This window comes from Leguminivora glycinivorella, chromosome Z, assembly GCF_023078275.1.
Source record: "Leguminivora glycinivorella isolate SPB_JAAS2020 chromosome Z, LegGlyc_1.1, whole genome shotgun sequence".
Classification (NCBI taxonomy): domain Eukaryota; kingdom Metazoa; phylum Arthropoda; class Insecta; order Lepidoptera; family Tortricidae; genus Leguminivora; species Leguminivora glycinivorella.
In genome coordinates this window covers 13,064,357-13,079,605 of record NC_062998.1, presented here as the reverse complement: position 1 = coordinate 13,079,605, position 15,249 = coordinate 13,064,357, and the positions used below count along the sequence as shown (strand labels likewise).

At 46.6% G+C, this 15,249-nt stretch overlaps 1 protein-coding gene across 4 annotated transcripts in view; it reads left to right on the top strand.

Moving 5' to 3' along the window:
- Nucleotides 1–15,249, top strand: part of LOC125241288 (protein sickie) — a 205,504-nt gene that overhangs the window by 16,959 nt on the left and 173,296 nt on the right. For all 4 annotated transcript variants that reach the window (XM_048149685.1, XM_048149684.1, XM_048149683.1 and 1 more), the window contains exon 2: nt 2,519–2,701. In XM_048149685.1, the coding sequence (XP_048005642.1) occupies nt 2,519–2,701 (183 nt within the window). The remainder of the gene's footprint in view (nt 1–2,518; nt 2,702–15,249) is intronic.

Sequence of the window (15,249 nt, the reverse complement as noted above, 5' to 3'; positions counted from 1 at the left end):
GTTCCGTTTTTTCCTTTTGAGGTACGGAACCCTAAAAATATCTCTAATACTCTACAGACCTTTTGATCTGTCAAAATCACAGAAAAAGTTGGTATATTGATTAGCCGATTAAATTGCCAATTTCATTGTCCCGTCTAGGTGCACCTTAAATCTACGATGTAATCATAATTTTAATATCGATAAGAACGACACTGGCCAAACTGTGGCAACATTCGTTCACACTTACTTGTCAATTTGGTCCGTAGGTTTATGGATTTTACTTTAGCCGCGCGAGTTTCTCGAACTACCCGCACTTGTTCTTGATTATTCACTTTTGCTAGGGTTGTCACTTTGCCTACACACAACACTCACGATATCTGCCGGTGTGTCCCTACGTGTTTTTCACGCTTACATTTGCTAATCACTGGATTCCACGAAGAAGAAATTCCCTGCCCCTCATTTTGGTTGAAATTTCGATGCTTTCTAATTCCAATCGCTTCACGTACTTTTTGCTGTAGAACAGACGTTCCGTTGATAAATTTTGGGACTATGGAGCTAGATCCAGTGGTTATAATCAAGAACAAGCGCGGGTAGTTCGAGAAACTCGCGCGGCTAGATGTTGATGCAATTCCTCGTCAGTCTACCCGTGACCACGAACATATGTGATGTTCGAAACGTCGGGCCAAATATAAATGTAAGTGTTTACACGATTAAGTCCCGTTTTGTTCTAAAATTATGAGTGCAAATCGTGTTAGTCTAAATCAATATATTGTGACTCATGAAGTCATGACATGAACCACATAGGAATATGAGTTGACCGCCTTGCCAGGCTTGATAGCAATTTCGATAGCCCCGCATGTGAAACGGTAATAAGTAAACGATATGATAGAATAGAAATTTGGCGTTTAAAATAACACTTGCCACGACGGGGATATCAAAAATATCTATCTAGCTTGAAGAAGATTTTTTAACAGCGAATTATGTTTTCCTCGAGGATTTTTTTTTGCGGATAATGTCGTTAAGGTTAAATTATTCGGTCAAGATTGTGCAATGCACCCAAGACACGCGCATCTCCGTAAAAGCAAGTTATCTTCGTGAAATCTTTCTGAAGGTTACGGAGATGTCCTTTGTCAGTCGGAGCCTTCTAGAATACTTAATTTTAGCCGAGATCAGAATATGGCTGGAGCAATTAAACAGATTTGTTCATGAAATTATTTTTTATTGTTGTTAATGGTTAACACGTCATATTTATATTTAGTTTACCTACACTTGGGTATGCCAAGGATTTGATAATAAGTTTCTAGAGTTACCAGTATCGAAAAAGTGTAACTTTACTATCCTGTTATTTATTAAAATATGTACAATATGCATTACAGCTCTTTGTAGAAATGAAACTGCCGATTATGAGTTATTCGTTATTTCTTCTCCAATCTTTCTTGTTATTAAGGTAAGATTTCTTAAATTGCCTACTTTATTTAGGTCCAAAAGTTACTTTTAAATTCACGAAATAATGTTATGTGCCACGTGGTCGGTAATTTAACCAATATTACCTACACGCTGCATTAAAACACAGTTTTAATTAAAAGCATAATTTAATTGTTATTTTATTGAGTCTTTAACGTGGCGATTATCATATCACCACGTACTTGAGTGTGATTCGATTGGATGTGTTACGCAACCTCAAGGTTATTCTTATTGCAGTTTATCGATGCCTACAATTTTTAAGCATGTAACCTACATCAAGGGCCGGTACATCGCACTGAGACCCAATTGCAAGACTGCAACTTGTATGAGAATTGTACACCGACTGCAACGACGTTCTCATACAATTTGCAGTTAGATTGCAGTCTGTCAGTATCTGCCGTTATAGATTTATGAATTTATAACTACATATGCTAAACTACTGAAAATCGTCTAAGTATATGTGGTGAAATTTTATACTTAAAATCATTAATTCCGGTGCTAAGCATTGAAATAATGACAAGTGGCGTGCCCGAATCTACTTCATGCCGCTTACAATTAAAGTTATGTATAAGTCGTATGTTAGAAATAGCTTACGGTTAGGTAACAATATAAAGGCACTATATCACTGATTATTCATAAGTTACTAACGTAGGTACCGTCTAGTTACTAACTATATATGTACAGTCAACCACACCACTCTTGGCCACTGAACTATGTCATAGTGACGTCATAAATCAGATTGTTAGAAATCTCTTACTGCTTGTCATTTTGACATACATAGTTGTAGAGTGGCCTAGGGTAATAAGGTTCCAATTGGTTGACTGTACTAACAGCCACACTCTTAACTAACCATCGGTAGACTTCATTCCCTTGTAATAAGGATTACAAATGTACAGCTACTAACAGTGTTGCTGATGGTACCTATAGATCCTCTCATTCGTGATGACGCGTCAAATCTAACATTTAAGGTTTAATAACAAGGCGAGCATCTTCGTGTATACCTGCACCATCTATAATATTAGCGAGCAGGTAGAACAGCGAACAATTTACTAATTTTATCAACGTTTGTTTTCAGATCTACACCGATTGGGCGAACCACTACCTGGAGCGGGCGCGGTCGCGCCGCCGCGCGGGCGCCGGCGGCGGCGGGCTGGCGCGCGACTGTGCCGACGGGCTTCTGCTGGCTGACGTGCTCGAGGGCGTCACCGGGCTTAAGGTGCCGCGGGCGCACCGCAAGCCCAGGAACCCGCAGCAAATGGTAAGTCATTAGACTCTCTAGAGCTTTGACTACTGGATTACACCACAATGGGGCAGGAGGCAATGGACCGATGTATTTATGTATACAGTAGTCACGTGACACTTACTGAGCGGCCCGACGGAATGTTGCTGGCTAGAGATGGGTAGTGAGTAAATACTCAAGAGTAAATATCGAGTAAATACTCAGTATTTACTCAAAATACCCGTATTTACTCGTTTTTACTCAAATTGGTGGGTATAAACTATTTAGCGTGCTGAAATGGAAATAAAAATTAGAAACATTGGTGTATTTTGTTATCGGCTACTAAGTTAAGTAATCAAATTTATATGAATTTTATTTTAAAGACGTGCTCTCCATACATGTAACTATTTTTCACAAAAATAAAATTCAGAAATTACCTGTGTGTTATACATCATCTGATAGGTCTTTAAAAATTAATTGAATGTTTCTAAAAAAGTTTTTTAATAATATGAACAGTTTTGGAATAAAACGATAATTGAGGCCGAAATAATGTTTATACCTTTATAACTTTCGAATACGTTGTTGGAAAAATATCCAGAAACCGTCAAATTATTGCCCATATAATACAAAACACAAAACTACTACTTTAAACGTCATCAGCTGAGCCATTTTTGAGTTTTCTTTAGAAAACCCTTAATAAAAGGTCGTAAGTGCTACATTGACAATCACTTCCGAACGTCATGCCGTTATCTAGAACATCAATTTAATTTATGTCTCATACTTTTACTGTAAATACCTGCTTTTTTAAAACAGAACTGCTAACTAAACATTATCACTATTTTTTTCTCACAGTGATTACCTCTTTTTCGACAAACTAAGACTCCCATAAGCTTCTAATAATATAAATATCATTTAAACATGTCCACACAGTTAAAATAAACACGACTAAGTACTTAAATCTCATTTTTAAATTATTTTTAGGTAACAGTTTCTACTCACCCAAATGAGTAAATACGAGTATTTACTCGGTGCTTTGAGTAAATTACGGGTAAATACTCAGTATTTACTCACCCCTACCCATCTCTATTGCTGGCTGACGTGTTCGAAGGCGTCACCGGGCTCAAGGTGCCGCGGGCGCACCGCAAGTTGAGGAACCCGCAGCAATAAGTATTTAGACTCTCTAGAGCTTTGACTACTGGATTGCACCACAATAGGGCAAGAGGTAATGGATCGATGTATTTATTTATACAGTAGTCACGTGACACTTACTGAGAGTGCCGACGGACTGTTCCTGGCTGACGTGTTCGAAGGCGTCACCGGGCTCAAGGTGCCGCGGGCGCACCGCAAGTTGAGGAACCCGCAGCAATAAGTATTTAGACTCTCTAGAGCTTTGACTACTGGATTGCACCACAATAGGGCAAGAGGTTGTTGCAGACCGCGTCCGCAAAGCTTCCTATCGACGGCTCGAAGTGGAGAGAATGTGCTGGAGCTCGTGCGACTCACTCTTTCGTCCCGGGCCTGTACCTTGAGCTTCGATGTCGTCCTCAGCAATCAACCGTACCGATTATGATTTTGGATTAAACTAACTAAAAAACGAATCAAATCAAATGGTTTATATTTACAAAAATCAACGACTCTAATTTTAACGCGGTTATAAAAATACTCCTAAGCTAATATCCTAACTTGATCCTAACGAAACGCTCGGTACGGACGATACGTCGCGATGCTGTCGTTTTCTGCTGCTGCCGCTACCCGTCGTGGAGGGTGGCTGGCTGCTGGCTGTAGGCTGCTAGCTGCTGGCTGTAGGCTGCTGGCTGCTGGCTGTAGGCTGCTTGTAGTAGGCTGCTGGCTGCTGGTTTTCCTTGGAGGCTGCTGGTTCTTCTTGTTCCGGTCGAATTCGAATGTCCCATACCGAGCGATCGTTCCTTTTATACCCCTTTTCAGAATGCGCCTACGCTTCACGGAAAGAAACATTTCAATTTATTCGCCCAATCACGACTCGGCTGAGCGCGAGGCTCCGTGCGATAGAGAGGTAAATAATTGCGCCCGATAGGCGACGGATGGCGCGTCGTGATTGGTCGAACGCGTTACGGCGCTCGATTACGTGAATTTAACGCTATCATTTTTCGTTCAAATCCTAATTGCTTATAAACTAATTAGGCTATCGCTTCGAAATTACGTAACAATGCACCTGACACTAGGGTCATTCACCTCGAGTGGAATGCACCTGCGTTTGTTTACGTTTTTACACAATAGAAGAGGTGATTAGCCGTCCGGGCCATACAATAGACTGGTTTCTCAGCTTGCCTTGAGCTCCATTGTTATCGATAACGGCATATTACTATGGAAATGTAGGTTATCGTGTTACGTAAGTTCCCAGCTACGTTTTAAAACTATTTACATCTTCATATGTCTCATAGTTATCGAGTTATTGGCTTGGATTCGAGTAATCCTAAGGCAATTTTCGGGTGAAAGGAAAATGATTTCGGAACTTTAAGGAAATATTTTTAGCCAATCAGAGGAGAGTTCGGTTTTCTCGCTCTAAGCCTCTCACGTTAGTGCTTATTGGCTATTAATCGTAGTCCAATGGACAGTCTGAGTTTAGATTGAACTTTGGACTCGGTTTCCGCGACTTGGGAAGGAAGGAATATGGGAATTGCCTGCTATCGAATACATCACATATGAGTCTTATTATCATACTTAATAATCGGAATTGACAAAATTAACTTAACTAACGCAGTTCTACCCGTTTCCTACCTACGAAATAATCTTTATTGCGAATACAGTCTTAATCGAATTCTTATGCTATTTTACATATATTTCGACGCGTCGCTAACATTTTGTCCCCGCAGTCGAAGACTCCTGGTGCATGGGTTGCGACGCGATGACCGCCAGCCTGCAGCTGGGCCTGCGTAGCGTCCCGTGTCTCGTTCTGATGTCAGCGGAGCGGACCCGTCCATCGGGTCCCGGATAGGTAGTCTCGACGACGCCTCGGGGCCACACGCTGCGTGGACCATTGGGTTCAGCGACGATGACCACATCGCCTGGTTGAAGTTGCCGCCCTCCGTCGTGGGACGACTTCCTCGGTGCCAGTAGAGGAAAGTACTCTTTGGTCCAGCGCCGCCAAAAGTGGTCGGCAAGCGCTTGGGCCATCTTCCATTGCTTCTTCTCGTTCTCGTCGTAAACGCCAATCATCGGTAGGTTAGCGTTATGAAGAAGTAGAAAGTGTGCTGGAGTCAAACTTTCTTCGGAGTCTGGATCGACGTTGACATGTGTAAGTGGTCGTCGGTTGACGATATTCTCTATCTCGGCGAGTAGAGTTTCGAAAACTTCGGGTTTCGGTGCTCGTTCGTTGAAAGTGTAGGACATCGCTATCTTAACTGTCCTTATCATTCGCTCCCACGCGCCCCCGGCCGAAGGATTGCCAGGTGGGATGAATTTCCACTCCATTCGGTTCTGAGTGGCGTAAGTTTGCAGTACAGGCAGCCATTGCCGGTACGCCTCACGTAGTTCCGTCGCCGCCGCCCTGAAGCACGTCGCGTTATCGCTGTACATCGTCCTGGGCCATCCTCTTCTCGCGGCGAATCTTCGTAGTGATAGTAGCGCGCTGTCGGTTGAAAGACTGTGCACGCTTTCAAGGTGAATAGCGCGCGTCACTAGGCACGTGTATAGACACACCCAGCGTTTTTCTCTGCGCCGTCCGATCGTGACGAACATCGGTCCCATGTAGTCTTGTGCGGTGTGAGTGAAGGGACGTTGATACGCCTGTAGTCGCTCGGGCGGGAGATCGCCTAAGGGCTGCGCTCTCGGTGTTGCTCGTCGTAGTGTGCATAGCGCGCAGTTTCGAGCTACAGACTTCACGGTCGGCCGCAGATGTAGTATCCAATATTCTTGTCGCAGTTCGTTGATTACTGCTTCGTTGTGAATGTGCGCTGATCGTCGGTGAGCTCGCAGGATGAGTAGACGGGTGAACGGCTCGCGGCCATCCAGTATTATCGGTTGTAGCGCGGTGTACAATACTGGAGCGCTGCCCAGCCTCGTCTTCATGCGTAACACGCCGTCATCGCCTAGCTCGGGTGCCAGGTCGTATAATCGCGATTTGCGATCGATGAGCCTATTCTGGCTTAAGGCTCGAAGCTCTTCGGGAAAGCTTCGTCGTTGACTGTATTGCAACCACATGTGTTCTGCCTTTCTCAAATGTCTGACTTGTAGCTGCAAGGCTTTATTCTTCGTTCTCATTTTCTCGATGAATAGCAAGACGTTCGCTGTCGCGTTCAACAGTCTGTCGTAACTGCTAAACCGTCTCACGTCTGGCAGTACGCTCGAAGGGTCTGGCTTCGCTGAGATGATCGCCAGTGACGTCTCGGTTGACGGCCTCGCCTTCCTCTCAGGCAGGTCGTCTGTTCGATTCGATGTGTGACTAGGCCATGATGTCTCGGGTCCATAGAGAAAGCGCGGTCCTTCGTACCACTCGTCCTCGATGCGCACGCTCTGCGCTGGTTGACATCTCGTCGCTCGATCTGCGGGGTTCTGAGCGGTTGGTACATACCTCCACGCGTCTCTATCTGTTTTCTCGGCGATCTCCGCAAGTCGGTGTGACACGTACGGACGATAGTTTCGCGCGTCATCGCGAACCCATCCGAGAACAACCATGGAATCTGTCCAATACGTCACCTTTGTCACAGGATAACGCTGCTCGCGTAAAATTGTCTCCGCCAGCCGCACGCCGACGACTGCTGCGGTTAATTCGAGCCTGGGAACTGTCATTACCTTTAGCGGGCAAACTCGGCTTTTCGCTATAGCTAAGCTCACTTGCGTTTCCTCCTCGTCGTTCGATACTCGCCAATAGGCCGCCGCGCTGTAGGCCTCGGTCGATGCATCACTGAAAATATGCAGTTCTCTTCTAACTGCACCGGTGGGCGTGGCGTATCGTCGGGGTATTCGCAGCGCGGACACGTCGCTCAGTGCCCTCAGCCACCGGAAAAAGTCCTCCGCTTCCTCCGCCGGCAGCCGCTCGTCCCAGTCCGTGCCCTTTGTCCACACACGTTGGAATACGATCTTAGCGCTTATCATATACTGCGCTATGAGGCCTAATGGGTCGTAAACTGACATTACGGCACTCAAAAGTTCCCTTTTAGTGGGCGATCGCTCGTACCTTTTCACGTCGTCTGGCACTCGTAGCATTTTCGTGTTGTACCCCAGCGTATCCGTCTCTGGGTCCCACGTCATTCCGAGGACGGTCTGTTGCTTTTCTCCGAGATGAGAAGGTCCCGTCGCTCGCTCCTCCGGATCGATGTTTCGCATTAACAACTCGCTGTTGCTAGCGTAGCTGCGCAGCCGAAAGCTAGCCTCCGCGTGTGCTAGTCTCACCTGTGTCGCTGTTGATATGAGTTCCCGTTCTGTCTCATATGATGCCACATAATCGTCCATGTAGTGATTATTATGGATATCGTAGACCGCGTCCGGATAGCGATCCTTGTTGTCCGTCGCATTCCTATTCCGCACCGAGTGTGCGAGAAAAGGAGAAGAGATGTTACCGAAACATACCCGGCTTAGCTGGTACGTCCACGGTGTCACGTCACGCCGCGATCCCCTCCAGATGAAGAGCTGACTATGCCGATCCTCTCTTCGCAGCTGTATTTGAAGGAACATTTCCTGTATGTCCGCGGTGACGGCGAATTCCCACTCACGGAATCGAAGTAGTATCCCCAGCAGGCTCTGTAGTAAATCCGGTCCCGCGAGGATGAAATCGTTCAATGCACATCCCTGACTTTTCGCGGCGCAATCGAATACAGCGCGATACTTTCCTTTATTTAAATTGTAGACGCTGAAATGGGGCAGAAACCACATCCGATCTGACTGCGGTGGTTCCATGATGCGCTCTGCGTACCCCTTTTCCAGAAGCTTGTGTATCTGTGCTTGATACTCGTTGGCGAAGTCAGGATCTCTCGACATGCGGGCTTCTAGATTGCGTAATCTCGCCTTCGCCATGTTGAAACTCGGTGGCAGCTTTATGTCGTCGGCAGCCCATAGTTGGCCGACTTCGTATCTCTGTCCTACCTTTTTTACTGTTCGTTCGAATGTATCGATCGCTCGCTGGTCGTCGGGTCGAATGTTGTCCTTTGCCGTTATGCCAAGCGCCTCGACTGCCCAGTGTTTCTTGACCTGCTCCACGAGATCACTGTCGTCACTGTGGCAGTGCATCACGACCTGCTCGTTATTTGGTACATACCTCGGCATTCGCCCGAAGAAAACCCATCCTAACGAGGTTTTAACTGCGCACGGCTCGTCCTCGCCGCCCTGCCTCACCTCCGTCGGGTTTATAAGATGACTGAAGTCTCCGCCTATTAACATCTGCGGCACGCCCATGCCCGTGTAGCACTCGTCGCCCAAGTCCGCCAGATGTTCGTATTCCAATAGACGCTTCTTATTTAATGACTGCGAGCGTATCCCTAGTCCGTCTACCGTTTTTAGGGATATATCGTATGTCAAGCCGCCACGAGCGGGGCTTACTTTAGCCTTGACCGTCTGTGTCACTGAGCTAAGTTTCAACCGCTGAATACCTCTTATGCATAGCGGCTCGTCTTGACCGACCGCGCCGATCTCGTCCGCGACGTCCTGGTCGATCATTGACAAGGTGGATCCATCGTCAAGGAAAGCGAAGATATGCGCCGTTCCCTTTGGACCTGATACGGTTACGGGTAGTACCTTTAGCAGCACGCTGTAGTCCGGTGTTGACGACACGTACACGCGGGCGTCGTTCTCGTCGTCCGCAGCTCGCGGCTCCGTCGTGTCCGCTGGCTCGGCCGATGACGTCACTGCTGACGATGTAGGTACTGACCTGATTTCTTGTGTTAGCACCATAGCCGTATCCTCACGCACTTCCTGCGGCGAGTCCGCATGAAGCAGTCGATGGTGTACGTGAGGACAGCCTGCAACGCCGCACGCTTTGGCCTTGCATTGTGTTTTCATATGCTTCGCGTCGATACAGCGATAGCATATACGATTTAATTTCGCCCACTCCCATCTAGCGCCCACGGATTGGGCGGCTAACTTGCGGCAGTCCGGCGTCAGGTGACCGCCACCGCAGAACAGGCACGTCGTCGAACGGGATGTTGTGGCTTGACGTGTCGCGTACGTCACTTTCTGCACCTCGTGTTGACGTCCTGTGGGAGCTCTCGGCGGGTTGTGCGTTGCGGATATTTTCACGCGAGCGCCGGCTGCGCGCGCGTGCGGCACTGATAACGGCGCCTGCGCTCGCCTCGGGGCGGCGCGGGCGTGACAGAAGGACATCTCCTGTTCGCTCTCCTCCATGAGGAAATCCGCCAACTGCAGAATCTCCGGGTCCTTGCTGTCTCGATGTTTCTTCGCGTAGTCGCACCATCTGCTTCGAAGATGCGGCGACAACCTGTCCGTAACCTCTCTGATGAGCATGGGGTTATCGGCATAGTGCCTTCGATCGATATCCATAACTGTAGATACCACGTTCATTATTTTTATCGCGAAAGTGTTGAGGTCGTTCGCGGTAGGCCCCAACTGCGGCAACTTTCGCAGGTCGTCAATCGCCTTGTCTAACAATACCTCGCTGCGTCCAAACTGCTTTTTCAGTATTCTCACGATCATATCGGGTCTGGTGGCTGTCGATAACACGTGAGACACACACGTCTTTGCGTCCCCGCGTAAAGCCATCCTGAGCCGCGCCACGTTCTCGTAGTCAGTAAACTTATACCGCTTCGATGTCTCTGCGTAGGTATTGTAGAAACTTCTCCACTCGCTGACGTCTCCGTAGAAATGCGGCAGCTCGAATATATCCTTCGGGGCTGGACGGGCCGCCATCTGCATCCTCTCGAACAGGTGCAGCATGGACTCTGCTACAGTACCTTCGGTGGCGCGCGTGTGCGCCGTGTGCGGAGTACGCGCGTCCAGCTGTGGCGACGTCGATCGCTCGCGACGCGCCGGCGGCGTCGTCGATCGCCTGCGTCGCTCCGGTGGCGATATCGATCGCCTACGCGACTCCGACGGTGGCGATATCGATCGCCGATATACCTGGCGGTCCGGTGAGAGGCCTCGAATATGCCGCTCCGCCTGCGCAGGTCGTCTCGGAGTCTCGTACTTGGGTAGAGGTTCGTCGGTTAACCTCTTACAAATGGGTTTTGACGTCGCGTCTCGCGAGTTCTCTAGCCATTCGTCTAATCGATCTTGATTCGAATTCCGCACGCTACCAGCAGATTCGTGCTCGTCTGCGCTATCCGCATTAGCGCGGATCTGCAGTTTTCTGGCGTCTAGCCGTTTACGTACCATGTCCGCTTCTAGCTGCAACTCCCTCCGGGATATCTCCGCTAGCCGTTCGCTGGCCTCGAGCTCCGCCTGAGACAGCTGCGCTTCTATCACAGTGCGACTGCTCGCATGTGATCTGACGGACTGAGCTTTAATAATTGGTTTATTTACCTCCTTGGTAGTTTCCTGCAGCGACTTTCGTTTCTCGGTAGTTCTGTCTATGACGGCAGCCTTGGGATGTCTAGCTGGGATCGGCGTGGGTCTGGAACGACGCCGTAACCGCTTGGCTAAATCCCTTCGCCATAGCAATGTCGTGTCGTAGGACGGTGACCTCGGTGTCTCTACGGTTAATCCATACCTGAGCGTGCTGTTAGCTGTCGCCGCGCCCATCGGTTGCGCGCCGGCGACGCTAAGCCCTTCCGTTACGCCAGCGGGTCCGGAGGGAGGTGAGGGAGGGCGCGCCGCGTCGGCGCCCATCGCCCTCTCAGCGCTTGCGCGTGCGGCCTCTCGTTCGCGGGCCGCCGACGCGCCTTCGTCGAGTAGTTGCTGCCTCTCCTCTTCGCTCGTCACTGACGCAGCTCGGTTGGACCTGGACCTCGTCCTTACCATCCTGTCGTCGCTCATGACAGGTACGTCGCTGTAGACCCGTAGTCCGCACGAATATCCGGCTCGAAGGACCAGAAACTGTTGCAGACCGCGTCCGCAAAGCTTCCTATCGACGGCTCGAAGTGGAGAGAATGTGCTGGAGCTCGTGCGACTCACTCTTTCGTCCCGGGCCTGTACCTTGAGCTTCGATGTCGTCCTCAGCAATCAACCGTACCGATTATGATTTTGGATTAAACTAACTAAAAAACGAATCAAATCAAATGGTTTATATTTACAAAAATCAACGACTCTAATTTTAACGCGGTTATAAAAATACTCCTAAGCTAATATCCTAACTTGATCCTAACGAAACGCTCGGTACGGACGATACGTCGCGATGCTGTCGTTTTCTGCTGCTGCCGCTACCCGTCGTGGAGGGTGGCTGGCTGCTGGCTGTAGGCTGCTAGCTGCTGGCTGTAGGCTGCTGGCTGCTGGCTGTAGGCTGCTTGTAGTAGGCTGCTGGCTGCTGGTTTTCCTTGGAGGCTGCTGGTTCTTCTTGTTCCGGTCGAATTCGAATGTCCCATACCGAGCGATCGTTCCTTTTATACCCCTTTTCAGAATGCGCCTACGCTTCACGGAAAGAAACATTTCAATTTATTCGCCCAATCACGACTCGGCTGAGCGCGAGGCTCCGTGCGATAGAGAGGTAAATAATTGCGCCCGATAGGCGACGGATGGCGCGTCGTGATTGGTCGAACGCGTTACGGCGCTCGATTACGTGAATTTAACGCTATCATTTTTCGTTCAAATCCTAATTGCTTATAAACTAATTAGGCTATCGCTTCGAAATTACGTAACAATGCACCTGACACTAGGGTCATTCACCTCGAGTGGAATGCACCTGCGTTTGTTTACGTTTTTACACAATAGAAGAGGTGATTAGCCGTCCGGGCCATACAATAGACTGGTTTCTCAGCTTGCCTTGAGCTCCATTGTTATCGATAACGGCATATTACTATGGAAATGTAGGTTATCGTGTTACGTAAGTTCCCAGCTACGTTTTAAAACTATTTACATCTTCATATGTCTCATAGTTATCGAGTTATTGGCTTGGATTCGAGTAATCCTAAGGCAATTTTCGGGTGAAAGGAAAATGATTTCGGAACTTTAAGGAAATATTTTTAGCCAATCAGAGGAGAGTTCGGTTTTCTCGCTCTAAGCCTCTCACGTTAGTGCTTATTGGCTATTAATCGTAGTCCAATGGACAGTCTGAGTTTAGATTGAACTTTGGACTCGGTTTCCGCGACTTGGGAAGGAAGGAATATGGGAATTGCCTGCTATCGAATACATCACATATGAGTCTTATTATCATACTTAATAATCGGAATTGACAAAATTAACTTAACTAACGCAGTTCTACCCGTTTCCTACCTACGAAATAATCTTTATTGCGAATACAGTCTTAATCGAATTCTTATGCTATTTTACATATATTTCGACGCGTCGCTAACAGAGGTAATGGATCGATGTATTTATTTATACAGTAGTCACGTGACACTTACTGAGAGTGCCGACGGACTGTTCCTGGCTGACGTACTATAAGATCTCTAGGGCGTTACCGGGCTCAAGGTGCCACGGGCCCACCGCAAGCAGAGGAACCCGCAGCAAATGGTAAGTCTGTAGACACCTTTGATTTATGTCACAACGGGACAGGACAGAGCGGGCGAAAGAGTCAATGTCTATCACGTGATAGTCCGGAGATCATTACACTGCTCTGTCGGCCTGCTACTGACGGATGTGCTGGAGGGCGTCATTGGTCGTCAAATGGTAAGCCTGTGAGCTCGTTAGAGCTCTGACCCGTGATCTCCGAGCTATCATGTCCCCGGGATATCACCGCATCATGTAGTGATTTATTCTTTAGTCGGGAGGTAGGCAGATATTTTTTGGTTCTCTTGGATAGTGCTCACCGCATGCGCCATACTATGTATGCCTAAAGTTCCTATTTCTTTCGTGTCTACCTCGCTTACCTTTTGTGTCCTACCTATCCTCACGAATACGAATGTCAAATAGCCATCGGAAGAAATAGTTCGTTTCAAAGGAATTGGAAACTCGTAGCTGGCACGTACAAAATCAGAACATTGTTGAAGTTCAAAGTGGTGTCCCGGTGTGTCTCTCCTAATACTTTGCTTTGGCAACACACAATAGAAAGTTCATATGTCGCACGAATTTAGACATCCCTGATTTCTTTCGGCTCAAGACTTTCTTTTGTTATTGTTGTCAGCGTACCTAATTGTGATTCGTGAAATCATAATTTCCATCCACAAAATCTAATTAAAAAACCTTAACGTCATGACCTCATCGTTTTGCAATTCAAAATATTCCTATTGTAAAAGATGATATTATACTTATACATAAGTGTCATATTACTAGTAATTACAATGACTGTTAGGTAAAGGAAAATCACTTTAAATTGTTGATACTTTTTCTAGGACGTTCATATTTATTGATGTCGTAAAATAATAGTTGCAATGTCGCGCGTACACATTAATTCATTTCTGAGAATTTTATGTTACAAACAAACGTAGGTTCTATACATTGTAAGCAAAGGTCCATTCATAAACACCGGTAGTTCAGTATTTTATTTCAATTACAGAGAACTGTAGGTACCCAATGCATAGAATTTAGTTGGTTAGTTTATAAGTAATTTTCAGATGATCATCGTTTGAATTGTATTCGGTGCCCTATTTTCTTTTGTTCTTGAGAGATCATATTACAGTTAAAGTCCATTAATCATATTCGATTATTAAGTTTATCCCAAGTGTGTAAAGATCTAATGATTAAATGAAATTAGCTTCAGAGAGGTTCCATCATTACCCGAGTAGCTTTTGTTATTCTATAATTATAAATAATGGAACATACATCAATCCCGATCCCTTTCGGTAAAAAGTTTACTAAATAACAAATAACCATAAAAACCCATATTAACACTCGTATAAGAATACTATTAATCTCATAGACGTCAAAACAAAACACCTTCAAATATCCGGTTGATTGTTTATTATTGAACAGGGGCAAAAATGAAAGCGGCGCACGAGTGTTTCGTTCGCCCGAAATAGCTATCGGCTTATAAATCAATGGGGCAGGTACACACGGCCGTACATGGCGGGGTAATGGGTAAAATACGATAGCCCACATACCCGAATCAGGCCAGTGTGTGCACTCGCATTATTTGCGGTGAGCCTGGAGGACAAATAAATATATTAAGTGATATTGATTCGCGAGTAGATTCTCTAGCTAGCGGGCAAGGCAATCTAAGGAACATACTTTAGAAGTAAATAAGTACATAAAAGCAAACCCGAGCTTCTTCAGGGTTAAATTCAAACAAAAGACAAACAAAGGAATTGAAATGACACAAACTGATAGAGTCTGTTCGGAAAGAGAAGAGTCGTGGAATGTATTGGACCCCATTCATTTCACGACTCTTCTCTATTTTTTTTTCTGCTTGAAAGTAAGATCCGATATTTTATAAAAATAACGGTCTCAAGCAACAAATTATTGAAACGTAATCTACGAGTATCACAGAACCCTCTTTGCGCAAATGCGTACCTAAGTATAATAGTTATTTGTTATACAAGGGGGCAAAGTTGTATTTTAACGCCGAGTGTGGAATTGAAAAACGAGCAAGTGAAAGGATTCTATAGTTGAACCACGAGCGAAGCTAGTCG